The sequence below is a fragment of the Clinocottus analis genome, unplaced genomic scaffold (assembly GCF_023055335.1).
Source record: "Clinocottus analis isolate CAN_PGR_092001 unplaced genomic scaffold, fCliAna1.0.p SCAF_7, whole genome shotgun sequence".
Taxonomy (NCBI): domain Eukaryota; kingdom Metazoa; phylum Chordata; class Actinopteri; order Perciformes; family Cottidae; genus Clinocottus; species Clinocottus analis.
Genome location: NW_027176229.1, coordinates 894,714 through 911,862, shown reverse-complemented (window position 1 = coordinate 911,862; position 17,149 = coordinate 894,714). Strand labels below are relative to the sequence as shown.

Here is a 17,149-nt window from a genome sequence, read left to right as displayed (position 1 = left end):
TCTTTCTTTTCAAACTTCTTCTTTCCTTTTTTCTTTGCCTCAAGGAGGACGCTCAGAACAAACAGGTGGGTGCTTCAAACTGCCCGTCCTCTCAGAGCTCTTTTGATAAGCCGCTGCAGAAGTGGACAAGTCGGGCTCGGGGATAATGAAAGCTTCAGTGTGCATTTGAAAGGCCTAATGATCCCTCTGCACACACTGACTAATTATTGAAATGTAAAAAAGGAAGCTCATAAAGAACATTAAGAAGCAGTAAGAATGGTTTCTCTTATCGTTACTTAACATAATGTTTTTTTTTACTTTGTTAATTCATCGTTACTTCTTACAAAAACGTTTTTTGGGTGTTTTCCTTCCACTCCTTCACGTCCATCAACACGTGCATACGGACATTGTGAAGTAACTTAACTTAGTTAGATTTAGGACAAGATGGCAAAATACTTTCAGTTCAGGAAAAAAAAAGAAATCGATGTTGACTCCTCTTTTTTTTATATATATAGATATATATCTATATATATATATATATATATATAGATATATATATATATATATATATATAAATATATATATATATATATAGATATATAGATATATAGATATATAGATATATAGATATATATATATTGAAACAAGGTTATGAATCATGTGACCTGTTTGTTCTTACCCCAGCAGTGCAGTGATGGACGGTTGCTGCCACGTTGTTGTCTGTAACTCTTCAACAGTTTGTTTTCAGTTCATGAAAAAGCTTATTTTAAACATTTGGTTGCATTAAAACGGCATATTCAGCTCCAACCCTCAAGGTTTACAACTGCAATCCGAAATTCCAACGGGTGACTCCGCCCACTTCCTGTGTGAATTTGCTGCTAATCGCACTTGAAATTGCCCAAACATAATAAATCACATTTTTGCATGAATCTGCGGTAAGCATGATGTGGATCAAATGTTCTTCCTACTTTTGAAGCTGAAGAAGTGCTGCGACCTGTTTGAAGTTGTTTTTAGCAACTGTTCGCACACTTCAGCATCTCGGTTGAAGTCGGATCCTTGTTCTCTGAGCTGTGTTCGTGTGTTCGTGATGAGACTCGGCCATAAAACCTCTCGACTGCGTCTGTAGTCCCACTTTGTGTCTGCTGCCCCATGTTGACTCGCACTTTTCCCAGAATTCAGTTCAAAGAATCTTTTCCAAAACACTCGATTTGGCCGCCCGGCAGAGGCGTGATTCAGTCTCTTTCTCCCTCTCTCCCTTTCTCCTCTTATTCTCTTCTGCTCTCCCTTCCTTCCTCTCTTCCCATTCTCCCTCTCACTCTCCCTCTTTTCCACTCTCTTCCTCTCTCCCTCTCTCCCTCTCTTACTCTCTCCTTCTCTCCCTTTCTCATTATCTTCCTCTCTCTCTCTCTTCCTCTCGCCCTCTCTTTCTCTTCCTCTCTTCCTCGCTCCCTCTTTTCCTCTGTCCCTCTCTTTGTCTCTCTCTCTCTCTTCCTCTCTGCCTCTCTTTCTTTCTTTTTCTTCCTCTCTCTCTCTCTCTCTCTCTCTCTCTCTCTCTCTCTCTCTCTCTCTCTCTCTCTTCCTCCAGGACGAAGCTGTCTGCTCATTTGCTTTCTGTGTTTTGTCACATACAAATTGTTGGCTTATCATTTCCCCTTTCTCATATTTGGAAGTCATGCAGGGATGAAAGAGGGAAAGGATGACTGTAGAGAACACTTGTCTCATGTTTTTGTTGTTGTTTTTTCCTCACTAGTCAAAGGAGGAAGTAAACAAGGTTTGTTTGTCACAATCTTCTTCCTTTTCCCCCCGTAGAGCTTTTCCTTCTGATCCCTGACACGAAACAACTCGTGGGTTTTGTGGTACAGTAGAAAGCTCAAACTGTAGAACTTAGACAGTAGAGTCAATCTTCCAAAGCTGAGAAATAAGCAAATTACGCAGCTGTTTAGGCTTTTTTTATTCATCTTGTTATCGTGTTTAAATACACTTGTGATATCCCCAAAGAATCCCTACAAAATGTGATGTGAGACAATCACATTTTGTAGGGATTCCTTGGGGATATTTTTTGGATTCAAAGTCAGGAAGTTCATTTATTATTAGTAATATTATTTGTATTTGTATGCTCTTATATGCGTTGCATTCTATTTAATCGTTATCCATCAACACATTTAATTGTGAATTATGGCAAAAGTGTGTTTCTCCGCATTCTTTATATTCTTCCATGAACACACAAAGTACACGAGTGTGCAGTGGTGGGATCCAGCGCAGCACGAGCCCTATCGGCTCATTAACACGCTGCAGCCAGCCCTGCGCTGTGTGTAACAGGGAATATATACAAGATATTTGAATCCATATCTACTGAATAAGTCCTGTTTGGAATGAAGTCTGTGCAGCGTCGCAGACGGCACAGAGAAATAAGACTCTTCCAGGTGATGGCAGTTCTCCCCTTTGTCTTGCGCCTCAATAAACCGGAGGCAATAAACATAAAGTTTTATTAAAATCACCCACTCACTGGTACCCAACCCACCAGACAATTTCAACACCCCCCCCCCCTCCCCCCCACACACACACTCCACCCAACCCCGGTTATTTTTACCTGCTGCACACAACCCTCTGTCTGTGACGTAGTTCTTTGCGTAATGTGTGACTTTCTTTTCTACTTTTCTGTCTTTTTTTCTCGTTTGTTTCCTTCCTTTCTGTCCTTCCCGAGAAGACCGAAGCCACAGCTGCTACGAAGAAGGTACAGTTGTGTGGTAGAGAGCGATAAGAGAGTCAGACAAAAACACATCACCTGTGAAGGACACTTCTAATTTTAGACACTGTGTGTGTTTGTGTGTGTGTCAGGCTGCACAAAATACTTGGTTATGATTGGAAAAGATTGTCAATCGGGTTAAACAATAACCAGAGAAGTGTGCAAGTCACGTGACAAATACATCTATGTTGACTTGTCGTATCGCACACGGAGAAGCGACAACGGTCAGCTGGCTGAGAGCCGTCGGCCTGTTGGGATCTCGTTACATCTCCACTGCCTCTCTCTCCTGTCTTTGATCTGAGAGGATTTTGCCTGCTATTTTTTCTTCATCTTCTCAAGGACACCACACAAACACACACACACAATAAAGATGTCCGACCATGCCTTTGCAGCTCACATAAACGCCGCCGCGCACTCGGTTTATTTGGATTGGGACCAAGAAGCTCCAAACTTTCACTCCACTCAACATTCCTCAATTAAACCGCAAGACACTAAAACTCTGTCACTTCAAAGTCACGGCTCTCTTTTACTCCATTATGTCTTCTGGCTCTTTGCCCAACGTCCTCTATCTAATAACGCAGTCGCACAGTTATGGACGGCACGCGTTCCACAAAGACACTTTGTGGATGCGTTCTCGGGCCACCGTCTCGCCGCTTGGCTCGTGCGACGCGCTCGCCGCTTCTACGTGAGGTCCAGCATGCCGATGAGCTGCGGACTGCGTTTCACTGGTTTCATTGTTCCCGGCCAGTCTGTCCACTGGAAGCTGCAAAGAACGGGCTGACAAAGCACCACGGCTGTCAGTTTTTCCAATTACATTAAAAAAAATAATGATTCAGCTAAGAGTTTTGTAGATACGTGTCATTACTTCAGTCAAGAAGGTCGTGTTTCCTGTTGGTTTTTCAGCAGATTGCGTAGAAATTAGTTCCCCAATTTAATCATTTTATAAACACAGCAAGATGGAGCACGTGGCTTTCCCAGACGTCTGCTCTCTCTGACTGCCCTTGTAGTTTTATATGTGTTGTCCCTCTTTGAGCACTTTGCTTTCATTTACATCTGAATGGTTCAAAAGCATGAAGAAGAACGGATCACTTGGCTGAAACGATGACGAACCTGCAATCAAACGTGGAAGTATCTTGTCTAAAACCACCGAGAAGTTTAACTTTAATTTCAAGCCTGAATCGTCATCTCGCCTGAATTACCCACAGGGCATTGGGGCAGACCTGCGGGTACAACGGTTCCCGCAGCACGTTGGTTTTAACAGCACAATCAAGCCATTAAAGTTATGCCACAAAGGCAGGAGGCCTTACATCCCCTGAGCAGGACATGAAAGGTCTAATAGATCTCTGCACATGAGTCTGACCTCTTAGTCTGAAGTCAAGATTTATTACTGCGGCTCTTTGACTTTGTCACCTGTCAAATTTGTAGGAAAGTCTGGATAAAAACCAAGTTGAGGTTTCCTAGTTTGTTTGTTTTTTCCCTCCAGAACTGCTTGTCATTTGTCGACGCAGACATCTCACTTAAATATGGACTATCGGGTGCTGAAAAGCGACTTCCTCCTTTTTTTTTCTTCTTTGAACATACGCTTCACTTTTTCTTTCCAGGTTTATGACATTAACCCATTTCATCTTTCTACTCTCGAGACGCCTCTTAACGGAGAGAAGAGTGACGGCCCCCTGCTGTCAAATGAGCTCCACTTAATGGGGGAAAAAAGGTCTTCTATTTTTCAGCTTCAGGAAGTGATGTGCTCTCTGTAGCTTAAAGCGCTGTTGAATGGGTGTGAATGAGCTTCTCGTCTTTTTCTCCCATTATATCTACGAACTCTCCAAAGCTGACATCTTGTTTAGTCATGATCTTCAGCGACGTCTCCGTCAATCTTCGTCAGCATTTCTTTCTTGTTTATACATCAAATAAACGCCCATCCAGTGAGCCAGTGAATCTGGTGTCGCAAACTCTTGACTCGTCTCGTCTGCATACTCAAAATCCCATTCCAGAAATGATGAACATGAGCTGTACCAAGGTGGCCTTTTCAACCAGCATTCACATCTGCCTCATACATATTCAGTTTACTGCAAACCGCGTGCACAGTTCTGCTCAAGCGCCCGAAAAATGCAAGAAAAGAGAAGTTTTGGTATACTTCAAAGCAAGTTTGTTGAGAAGTTTTCAACTCACAGCACAAGGACAGAGCTCACAAACGAGAGTTTATTCAAGGTTATTGATGCTTCTGTGAGTACAGTTGTACAGGTGTGCAGTACTTGTCACTTAGCCTCCGACCATGAAAAGAGACAAAAACTGAGTCGCATTCAAGCTGCTGCCGCTCGATCAGGGGTCAGTCTGTGTATATATATATATATATATATATATATATATATATATATATATATATATATATATATATATATATATATATATTAAAACATTGTTTTAACTCATAACTATAATTATGGTGAGCGCTTTAAATAACCTGTTATCGCCTTTCTCCTTGTAGCTGGACGTCGAGGCAGCCGACATTCTCAATGAGCTGCAGGTGAAGCTCAACACGTACCTGGACAACTTCACCATGGTGTTTGCCAAGAGGTAACACACACACACACACACACACACACACACACACACAGTACTCCATAGGCAGCCTTGCAGAAGCTTTCTTGTCTAAGTTTGCATTGGTCTCCTCCTCTTCCTCCTCCTCCTCTTTCTCCTCCTCTTCCTCCTCCTCTCCCTCCAGTTTCCAGACTCGTATTAACTCCTGCATGCGTCAGATGGCTGAGCTCCTCTACCAGATCAAGGGCCCGCCCAACCACAACAATGCTGAGTCCGATGCTAACAACATGCTGAGGCCCCTCATGGAGTTCCTGGATGGGAAGTACGTGAAACACACACATACACACATACAGTGTTGCTTCCTGTTGTAAACTTCAGACATACGACTGTCAATGTAAATGTATGTTTCAATGTAAATTATTGTCGCTGGTGAAACCACTAGTGTCATTAGTTTCCCCTTTGACTATTCAAAACAGATGGGTTGCTTTGATTTTTACATGTATAATGTAGTAGCGGGCACTTAACAATGATGTGTGTGTTGTGATCCAGTCTCAGTATCTTTGCTGACATCTGTGAGAAGACGGTGCTGAAGAGGATCCTGAAAGATCTGTGGAAGATCGTCCTGAGCAGCCTGGAGAAGACCATCGTCCTGCCTCAGAGCAACGACAGCCTGGTGAGAAGCTCAGTGCTTTGCCGTACAAATGCATAAAGGGGAACCAGAAACATTGTCTTTTTAATTCCTCATGTTCTTCTTCATCGTCAAAACCCTCTACTACACAACTGTCAATCTCGAGGTCTGGTCCTCACAAAGATAGAAGAATAAGATAATGAAGACGAAACGGTGGCATGATGAGGAATCCATATGCCTCGTTTCTTTTCTTCTGCCGAGCTGAACACACTGATGAGTAATCAGAGGACGATTGCTCATTCGCTACAAATCACACACTGCTTATTATTGCCAGCCATTTTAACAACTTACAGTTTTTTTCTGTATTGATTTCCTGGTAAATATATTTTTCAAAGTTGTGTTTTTGTCCTTTAGTAAATAGCGCAGCGGTCAGGAAAACTCTTCTTTTGTTGCGCGTCAAATGCTTTAAAAAACGACTGCCAAACATCAACGGTTATTAACGCACAACGTGACCGACTTCACTCGCTTTCATGATGTTGTTGTTGTTTTGTGTCCTGCAGCAAACAAGTTTCTCTAAATGCTCTAAAGTTTTGAGGCTTATTTTACCAAAAAAAGTATTTATGACAAAAACATCACAGTGAACTTGATGTTTACCGTCATAAACTCAATATCAAAGTCACTGCAAACTGAGTATGAATGGAAGGTATTGTTGTAAAGCTGCAGAGGAATCTGTGTATTTGTTATATACACAAATATATGTGTACTGCTTATGTCAAATATCTGGAAACTCAGCTCCAGTTGAGAGCAGCAGCTGTGTTCTGCTGCCACCTAGTGTTGAAATGATGCAACATCAGGATGCATACAAATGTAATCTCTCTCTCTCTCTCTCTCTCTCTCTCTCTCTCTCTCTCTCTCTCTCTCTCTCTCTGTCTCTCTGTCTCTCCGTCTCTCCGTCTCTCTCTCTCTCTCTCTCTCTCTCTCTCTCTCTCTCTCTCTCTCTCTCTCTCTCTCTCTGCAGGGCGCCCAGCTCCTAACAGCAGCTAAAGGACTGTCCAATCTCAAGGTAACACACAGGCAGGCTGTAGAAAAGGGGCGTTTGTTTTGTTCATTTCAACAGGAGGAAAACACATGGTGATCAGCCTCGTGGAAGATTCTTTTGAATTTGTATTTTTTACTACACAAATGCGGGACTCTGAGCAAAAGTCTCAGTTATAAACCGTCTGCTGCTTCAGCGCCACGGACAGCGGCGCAGACTCATCAATACACAAGCGATCAATGATTCAGGCCGATGAGACGAACATATTCACTCTGCCCCTTCTCTCTGCTACTGCAGGAGGACTGGCAGCACAATGTGAGGAGGCGCTGTCCAAATACTAGTAGATGGAAGTTGTTCAACATGTTAAAATGCAGGAAAATCAGTTTCTAACCCAGAAACCCCCGACGTTGGCTGAAGAGCTTCGTTTTATCTTTCAGGGAGATACCGAAATACATTATATTGCATTTAGGTTTATGGTTTACATTTTGTACTACCGTGTGTTGATTTTTCGGTGATGTTAAAGTTCTTCAGCTCAGGCTCTGCTCTGTTCTGCGTTCATTCATCTCACGAGGAACGTCTGTCTCATGTCTGATCTCTGGTCGCAGGGAGGCGGAGAAGCCAAAACGCTGACGCCCAAACAGTGCATCATCATGGACACCGGGCTGGAGACGATCAAGGTTGGTGGGAACAACAATGAAGACGCCCGCTGCGTCGACACGGAAATACATTTAAAGACTTTTACACAGTCTTTGTCGTTATTAAACACGCAAGACCAAAAGTTAAGTAATGTGTTTCTGCTCATGTTCTGTCTATTGTACATAATTTCTGAGGATTACGTACTAAAATGTAATAAAGTAAAATACACTTTTATCTGTCTTTCTACCTTGAAGGAATAGTGTGTATTTAGTTTTTTTAGCAGGGATCTATTCACAGAAATGGAGTATAATATTGTTTCCATAATAACCTAAAGCGGAGAATCATTGTGTTTTCGTAAGCTTACCATGAGCCCTTCATATCTTCATAGACCACCATGTTGCACCGCCAATTTCCAACAGTAGCCCAGAGCGGACAAACCAAACACCAGCTTTGTAGAGAGACGCTTAAATTTGACATAATCTGAAGGCCTCCATAGTTCATGCAATCTGTGACCACACCGGCGGAGATGCCACCAGATCCCGCTCGCTGCCCCTCTGAGGGATTCGTTTCTCGCCTTCACCGTGCCGGCTCTCTTGTTCTCTTCCAGCAATACTTCCACGCCGGAGGAAACGGGCTGAAGAAAGCGTTTGTGGAGAAAAGTCCTGAACTGGCTTCGCTTCGTTACGCCCTTTCCCTCTACTCGCAGAGCACCGACGCGCTCATCAAGACCTTTGTCACCACTCAGCACTCCCAAGGTAATGGCAGACACACACACACACACACACACGGGCTTTCTGGGGTTGCTAAAGTTTCCCTAACCCCGCTTCTCTTCCTCGTCCTCTCAGTGCATGGTGGGATGGGCATCAGGGTCACTGGCAGTGAGAAGATTCGACCTGATAGAGGTAAGTCCCCTCCACTCTGAAACTAAGGGCGGTTCTTGGATGCATTGAGCTTCTTTGCAGGGTTCCTTTTAGAAAAATACACCTCAGTGAAATCTGGAGGAACACCCAAATATAACAGGTTAAACTAAAACTTTCTAAGTACTTTTTTTACACACGAAACAGGGCTTTTCTCAAGTAACCAACAAGACACAAAGTCGCAGAAAGGTTCTCATGTGTTCTGCTGTGATAAGATTACATTGTAAAGCTAGTATGTGTCATCCCTCATGTCTTTATTGGTAGGGTTTCTAAATTATGCTCTAAATGAAGCTTTAAAAGTACAAGATAAGTGTCTTTAATGTGATGAAAGGACCTTTTTTCCCCAGTTTGCCCAAAGCTGAGCTGTAAGATAAGACAGCCGGTGGCAGTAGCTTTCTTATCTTACACTCCGCATGATAAGAATAAAAAGACGTTACCGTGCTGGTTTGTGACCTGCAGGCCCGGGGATAGAGAAGCCCATCGGAGAGGCCATCCTGCAGATCGACATGATGCTCGGGAAGGAACGCAAAGTCAGCGTCAGAGGTGAGGTTCAAAATACACAAACATACACATCAGCTGCATGCTGTCCCAAACCTAACCTCTTTAATTACAATCTAAAACTAAACTGTGAAAGAAGGACGTGTTTCAGAGAGTTGCTCTTAGCTTAAGAAGCTCTTTCACTAAGAAGGAAATGTAAGATCAGCTTGACTCACGCTTAGCAGCAGAAGGTAGTTAAGAGCGCGTCTGTGAAACACTCGTATCTTAGCCGAACCCTTCTTACGAGCCTTCTTAAGTCCTTAAGAACGATCGAATCTGGGAAACACAGCCATCATTGTTACATTAACATCCCAAACTTGAGATTCATCACCAAGAAAAACAACACTTGGAACAACAACAACAAATCATCTCAAGATACATTTTTCCTTTGAAGCGCAACAAATATTCAGATTCATTCTGACTCTTTTAATGAGATTCCTCTTTGGGAAAGCCTAGTTTGCTGCATTTATCCAGACTCTCAGGGGCTTTGCTCGTTCACTGGACAGTCAGCAGTGATTGGTTTTATAGTAAACAAGCAAAATCACTCCAGGGGTCTTTTAAATAAGGAAGTGTTTCCCCACATCTCCATCCATCTAGTCATAGCAGTGAACGACATGAAGTGGCAGACGTCGGGGATGTTCCGGCCGTTCGTCGACGTCTCCATGGTCGGCCCCTTCCTGGGCGACAAGAAGCGCAAGTTCACCACCAAGTCCAAGAACAACAGCTGGTCGCCGAAGTTCAACGAGACCTTCCAGTTGTGAGTCTGGGATCCCGACTCTTGACTTCTTGAAATGTGATTTGTGAGACGAGAGTCTGAGTTTTGATCCCCTCCCTCTGTGTATTCCACAGTGTCCTGGGTAAGGAATCCCCCGACTGCTACGAGCTCCAGGTGACGGTGAAGGACTACTGTTTCGGCCGGGCGGACCGCGTGGTCGGCGTGGCCGTGGTCCAGCTGCGCGACGTCGCCGACCGCAAAAGCTGCGTGTGCTGGTGTCCGCTCGGGCCGCGCGTTCAAACCGACGAGACGGGCCTGACGGTGATGCGCATCCTGTCCCAGCGGCCCGCCGACGAGGTGGCCAAGGAGGTCGTCAAGCTGAAGTCTGAAACTCGTCCCGTGGAGGAGGGCAGATGAGCGGACGCGCCGAGATCGGAGAGTTCGTCGGACATAAACTGTGACACTGACTACGGATTACGATCGCACCGTCGCCTTCATCCTCCGAGGACGCGGGCCTCTAAAGCCTGCGCCGGGGAGGAGAGCCTTCAAAAGACGCAGCAGACACGAAGCAAGCTGTTTGTTTTGTCATAGTTATGGTGAGAAAGAAATGTGTTTTAATTACAGGTGCTTTCTCAAAATATAAAAAAAGGGTGAGAAACTACCAGGACCAATATCTTAAGTATCAAGCGACTAAAAGGGGTTCAAACCACCGACTCAGAGGGGGACAAGTAGCTTCAGTTCACTGGAGAGAAAACGCTTGATCTTCTGACGGTGATGACGAGCTAGCTTGCGTCGTCTGTAGCAAACTAAATCTGCCATCTGTCGGCCATCAGAGCAGCTTCTTACCAAACGTTTACTCCCTGGAATGAAACCCGAATGGACGAGAGCAGTTCATCATGAATAACCTTGACGTGAGAGCGAGCTGATTGAGTCTTTTTGTGACTGCTAGCAGACATCGGTGCCACTGTTTGCCTCTGGCATCAAACACCAGTTCAGCAGGTATCACGGTGACTGCTGAGACTTTATTTATTTAGGGACTGGAGCAAAAGAACAAAAGTAAAACTGTTCCTTTTATTATTTTTGTTAAAGGATTATGTGCTCCTCGTGTTTGATCTGACATGATGACAGAGTGGCCGCTTCAGGTGTTACATCCTTTGATTCAAGCCTTGGCGATACCGTAGCACCAGATGCAGCTTACACAAAGTGAGAATGTCAAACCACAGTGAATGTTATGAAGCTGCAGTTTGCTCTCAGACAGGCGTATTCTGATGAACTTTTTTTTTTTTAAGTGTGTCACTATGCTTTTAATGTGTCGCCTTTTAGTGATAAACCACTGAGATATGAATTTAAATGTATCTGCAGTCAGTTCTTATGAGTTACGTTGCCTTAAAACAGAACTTTTAGACTCAAAAAACATGACCGGCTTCTCCAACACTGACATGTGACGTAAGAAGTTGATTTCTTTTTTTTACATGAAGCAAAGAATTATGGGTATAGTAGTTTGAAGTTTGAACAGACGCAGGGTCAGAGGTTTTTTAATTTGAGCTCTGAGGTTTTCGCCAAGCGTCAAACTGTGACTGTTTACATGTTCAGCCGCTCTGAATGGACACAACCAAAAAGGCAGTTTTTTGCAGTTATAAATTGGATGAAAACAAAAAGTCCTTCAGCCTTGCCATGCATGCACAGTTGCATCACGTACCAATTGCGTGTTAATAAATATCGGATTGGTGTTTCTGCATTATTCGCTCCACATGGACCTGAATGGGAAGTAGAAGACTCCACTGAAGAGTAACTGGGTTTGATACACACTTATTGTCTGTTTAATTCGTGCCAAGGAACACATGTGTTCAGCGAGCTCTCAGCATATTTCTTTTGTGTTGATGTGGCCATTGTCGATGTCCCAATTCTCACTGCACGTTTGCCAAAACCAGCTGCACTTTGGCTCCAAACTCAAGAGGTTCTTGGTAGAATTTAGATGAAGATAGTTTAGAGTTTTTTCCTTCAGTTCTGCTGCATTAAACTGAATCACTCGTCTGCGGCGTAAGTGTTTTTTTTACAGCGGCCGCAGCTGTTTAAAACTAACGGTAAGTTTGTACTTAGCCTCCGACCAGAGCATGTATCTACTGTACACAGAAGTACTAGGATTGTGATCTTTATCATGTATTTACTGTGAAATATGAAGATGGATCAAATGTATGTAAAGTAGTTATTTTAATTATTCTAATGTGACATATGTTGAATATACTTGTAACAATATTTTGTATATAAAATATTTATGAATCAATGCAGCAGGTTGGGTCCTGTGTCTGGATCGATCCGTCTCTCAGTTCTTATTGAACAGAACAGACCAGTTCACAGGAAACATTTCAACTTGCTCTATTTTTCTGCTTCAACAGCTTTGAGCTCAAATATTTACTGCCTCACTTTGAACGTTGTCCTTTTCTGAATCCCAACATCAAACACGTTTTAAATATATTTACATCACATATCTGGCATATCTGGTGATGAACAAATCTGGCATATCTGGTGATGAACAAATCAGTCAAATTTTTTTTGTCTTCCACCCAAATATCTGACCTTGTAACATGATATCTGACCTTGTTACACAACATCTGACCTTGTTACACGATATCTGACCTTGTAACACAATATCTGACCTTGTAACACATTATCTGACCTTGTAACACGATATCTGACCTTGTAACACATTATCTGACCTTGGAACACAATATCTGACCTTGTAACACATTATCTGACCTTGTAACACGATATCTGACCTTGTAACACGATATCTGACCTTGTATGGACAACAGCGCCATCAACTTCACTCAGTTCTGGTTCTCAGTTTGATGAAATGTCTGCAGTAAGTTGCAAGATGAAACATAACATGATTCTCATCATCTGATCATAAACAGCGTCCTTCCAAAGCGTTGCAGCAACTAAATGAAGCGCTTCATGGACTCAATAAAGCAAAGCGTTGCCTGTGAGCTGTGAACATAATAAGTTAGTCTGCACATAATTCTGTCGTTGTAGGAACATGAAAGTCATTTCTAAGTCACACACTGGACTGCACCTCCCTGTGTATGCTTTTCTTTTAAAGCTGTGGATTAGTTTCATATATAATGTAGTTATGAGAAACAAAGAGTGAAAGAAAGCTCATCTAGAGTTTACGTCATCAAAAGCTTTCCTTCTTTACGTCGAGACGTAAGACTTTGTATTTCTTTGTTGTGAAGATGTCTGACATTTTTGCTCGATACACCATGGATACAGCAACAGGGAGCAATTCAAAGTTAAGTGTCTTGCTCAAGGACACATCGACCTGGACTAACAAAGCCGGGGTTCAAACCGCGGCACGCTGAGCCACAGTTGCCCCCTTAGATGTAAATTGTATTAATGAACTCTGATCGTCGAGTGCACGAGAAACCTCACAGAACTCCTCAAACCAAATAACAAATGTATCTTATCACATGTACCTTACGGCTGACTTGTTGTGGCGTCTGTCACCCGGACGTCGCCGCCTCACCTCGTTGGAGACACAGCGGCACAGACAGAGGAGGACGCTCGCAAAGCGGGGGAACGAAATAATGTGCACATCTACTCTGTTAAACCTTTTCCTCGTGGTTAGACCTCTGAACCATCTGTGGGCAACGAGTTATATCCCGTTAAGTACCTGTTTAATACATACTTAAAGACATTTAAGAGTTTTCACATCATGTTTGGTTCTCCCAAGGAAATGAAAAAAGATGAATTCCATCACATAGGTGTGTTGTTTTATTGTTCTCACACAGTTTGAGCAACAAAGGCCTGGGAGATGGTGTTCAGTCTGGAGTTGAGTGTTAAGGGCCGGCTCGAGAGTCTTTCTGCTTCATGGAGGATGCAACAGAATACAAGCAGATTTTCAAGAGACATTCAATTCTAAAATGTGTCAAACGCAATAAATAGCATACAAAGTTAAAGAAATTCTGAAATGTGAGAAGAAAATACTCAAGTAATCCACACAAAGTACATTACATTTGTCTTTAAGTTCAGTATGTTTGTGTACATTTCCACAATTGCTTGTATTTTTTTCAAAAAAACAAATCGACTGAGAGATGAACTAAAACGCTGATGTTCTGTTCGGTGTTGCATCGTCAGATGTTGTTCTTTAAATGTCGAAGGTTACAGAGTTACGGCCTCATTTCCACACGAGACTTTGGAGAAGTATGACTCTCCACAGCAGAGCTCAAACTACTTTCACTTTTCAAGGACATCACTGATTTTGTTTATTAGTTACATTCTAAATACAAATCAATCAATCACAATGTTGAGATACATTACTGGACTAAAGCCCGCTTCAAGATCTGCGTCTTCAGGAAACGTGGAGTCCAGACGAAGGTGTGAGAGTCCTTTGTCTTCTTCATCTGAGGACGTGGTGCCTTTCAACTCCCCGAAAGCGTCCAATCAGAGGAGAGGAGCGGTGAGTCTTTATGTTCTTTTATTTATTGTTCAAGAAAGAACATAATCCTAGTATTTTTATCCTTTAGTTACACATGGAGACTTATTAAAGATTGTTTGTTTCTCCCAAAAAAAGAAGTGTCCCGTGTAGTAAAAGTTACTTGTTTTTTAACTAGATGTAAAGTCCAGTAAGAGCTGCATGTGTACTTGAGATGATTGTCGGGATAATGTCACATGAAACATTCGTGTCCAGGTGAGACGTGAGTCAGCTGCAGAAATCCTCTCTTCTGAACCCAGAGACAGGCCTCTGTCTGCAGGAGACATACGTCTCGTGTTTGAGGAGCCGATCAGTGAGAGACGTCCTTCTGTCCAAGACCCCGACGGACGCGAGCCGGAGGAGGAGGAGACGAAAAGAGAGAAAAGGGAGGAAAGAGACAGACAGACGAAAGAGAGAAGGAATCAGAGGACAAATGTTGGTCTGCTTTCAAGAACAAATCTTCAGTTTCTAAATCTCAGCGCCGTCACCGAAATCATCGACGTTCAAGTTCTGAACGAGAGCGACTTCCAAATCTGTGGTGAGAAAGTCAACTTACGTGAAGTAAAAGTATCAATACCACAAAGTACAAAATACCCCATTACAAGTAAAGAGTCCTGATTCAAATCTTTATGAAAGAGAAAATCAACAATGTGTGTGTACAAATGTTGAGTGTTTCCTGTTGGGGAGCGGCTCTTAACCTTTGAACCTTTCATGTGCTGCTTGGCTTTTAGAGAACCACAATCCACCGAGAGAGGAGGAGGAAACGGAGGAGCGGTGCCAAAGAGGGAGCGAGCCGGACGCGTCACAACCCAGAACCGCTGCCGGCCGCTCGGAGGCGTCGCGGTACGCACGCACGTTGGTGGCTAACGTTTACGGGAGCTACCGCAGAGCCGACAACAGGATCTATCCCTTCTGAAGTCAAAGGAGTCAGAGTCAAGTCAAGAAGCTGTTATTCAGGTGTTTTATACTCGTCAAGTGGCTCTGTCATAAAGAAGATAGTAACTGCGGTGGATTTTATCATCTAAGGCACTTTATTCAAAGTTTCTCTTCAGGAAACTCTTGACATCAAACCTGTCGGTGCTCAGCAGCCTCGGGGATAGTGTTACAAACCAAACCTCTGGTTAAAATAAGCACATTTAACGTGGCGTGTTTCTCCAGACACAAAATGGCGCCGCGCCAGAGAAGCCGCTGCGCTCGCTTCCCGCGTGTGAGAGGCCTCACCTGGTCAGGAAGTAACTTTTAGGATCCTTTATGGTGGAACCGGCCTGTTTTATAGGTCACCACATACCTGAATAATACTATTCTATTATAATAAAATGAATTCTTATAATATGAATACATATTCAAAAATACTTATACTATTATCTAAATACTTAGATTACAACATAATCTTTTCTTAATATTAATAATATTTATATATTTAGTACTTTGTTTTTCTACTAAATTTAACGCAGCTGCATATTTGTTTCTTCCAAATGTGGAGAAAGATTTCAGTTCATGTCTCAGTGATGCAGACGATGTCATTGTAATACGGATTATCAAACGCGGATTACACACATGAAGCACTGTTGTGCCTCTCGAGGGCTAACGTTTAATCCGCTAATTTGAAAGGGCTAAATTAAAGGAACTACATAATAATATTGTTCTCATGACTTAGAAATGTGTCCCTTAACGTCAACTTTTCTGTTTGTATTCTTAAGGCAGCACAACCTTCAGTGGGAGATTATCCTGTGACATGTTTACAGTCCGTCAGTAGGGGTCAGGTCTTTGAATGCACCGTTCATCCCACCAGGTTATCCCTCTGCTCCTCTCTCTAATGTAGAAGCTCACTTACTGTTTCATAAGGGAAAATAATAATAAAAACAAACATCCATCAAATTGTCAACACCTTTATTCACTTCTCTTATTTGGAGTTTATAGTTTCTTTATCGTGAGAAAAGGTATCCATCAACAGTTTGGACCGTAAGGCCTGAAGCGTATTATCTTTCCTTAGATTCACCAGGCGGTGGCAAAAGTCCCTCAGTACTGTTACAAATATAAATATGAAAATAATGTGAATAATGACATATTTTACATTCACTTATCGTCTGGTGAGAGGAAAATATTCTCATTAACATTTACTCCAAACAAATCAACATTAATATTATGTAATACTGTGTATTGTGTATGTGATGAATGTGATATGCAGTGTTTTTGACTTTAATATTTATAATTTATGAAATAAATATTGTTTCTGCTTATTTTCTGGAAATAAATTAGCATCAAAGAAATACATATTTTGAGGAATGTTGTTTGCAAATCAGAAAAAGAGACAATCACATAAATCCAAAGAGCAATGAATGTTCATAATAATACAAATAATAATATTAATACAAATAAAAAAACTTAATTTCGAAACTCCCAATCAATTATTACATAAGCTTCCATGTGAATGTATAATTTTAAATTAAATGTTCAGCGTGTCACAAATTTCTATGAAATTTAATAAAACACAAAGGCAGAAAACATTTTCTAGATAATTCTCAAAATGGCAAAAAATCATAAGTTTTATGGAAAATAACTTAAACGCACATCCTGTTGCTGATGGAAAGAGAAAAAAAGTTTATCTGTGTTTAAAGAAAATGAATGAATATGTCTCTCGTGCTACTAGTTGTCGGGCTGGTTGCCTTTTATTCCATATATTATATAATATTTACATGTTATCCACGCCGTACTTACGTCGTTGAGAACAATGTGAATCTAACACTGCTCAACAAATAGGTGAGATTTTAAAAGAGTAGGCATTGCCCTGCTATGACATTGACAAATATATTATTTTTTGGTTCCTTGCATCCTCTTTCCCTGTCAATACCTTGAGCCTACATTGCCCACAATGCAACAGTCGTGTTGTGCTCCTGGTGGCAAATGTCGGTTGTTTGTGAGATGACTTAACTTTTGAGGTAAAGT

At 42.2% G+C, this 17,149-nt stretch overlaps 2 protein-coding genes across 2 annotated transcripts in view; both read left to right on the top strand.

The window, feature by feature from the left end:
• Positions 1-11,956, top strand: part of LOC137805059 (protein unc-13 homolog B-like) — a 77,513-nt gene extending 65,557 nt beyond the window's left edge. The window contains exons 25-34 of the mRNA XM_068604727.1: positions 5,211-5,299; positions 5,448-5,585; positions 5,813-5,936; positions 6,910-6,954; positions 7,533-7,604; positions 8,171-8,318; positions 8,409-8,465; positions 8,940-9,023; positions 9,615-9,774; positions 9,867-11,956. Of these exons, the coding sequence (XP_068460828.1) occupies positions 5,211-5,299; positions 5,448-5,585; positions 5,813-5,936; positions 6,910-6,954; positions 7,533-7,604; positions 8,171-8,318; positions 8,409-8,465; positions 8,940-9,023; positions 9,615-9,774; positions 9,867-10,149 (1,200 nt within the window). The 3' untranslated portion in view covers positions 10,150-11,956. The remainder of the gene's footprint in view (positions 1-5,210; positions 5,300-5,447; positions 5,586-5,812; positions 5,937-6,909; positions 6,955-7,532; positions 7,605-8,170; positions 8,319-8,408; positions 8,466-8,939; positions 9,024-9,614; positions 9,775-9,866) is intronic.
• Positions 11,957-13,928: 1,972 nt separating this feature from the next.
• Positions 13,929-16,083, top strand: LOC137779216 (uncharacterized). The gene is made up of 4 exons (XM_068566803.1): positions 13,929-14,188; positions 14,420-14,741; positions 14,935-15,160; positions 15,904-16,083. The coding sequence occupies exons 1-3, from the start codon at positions 14,033-14,035 to the stop codon at positions 15,117-15,119; spliced, it is 663 nt and encodes a 220-aa protein (XP_068422904.1). The 5' UTR covers positions 13,929-14,032; the 3' UTR covers positions 15,120-15,160; positions 15,904-16,083.
• The last annotated feature ends 1,066 nt before the right edge of the window (positions 16,084-17,149 follow it).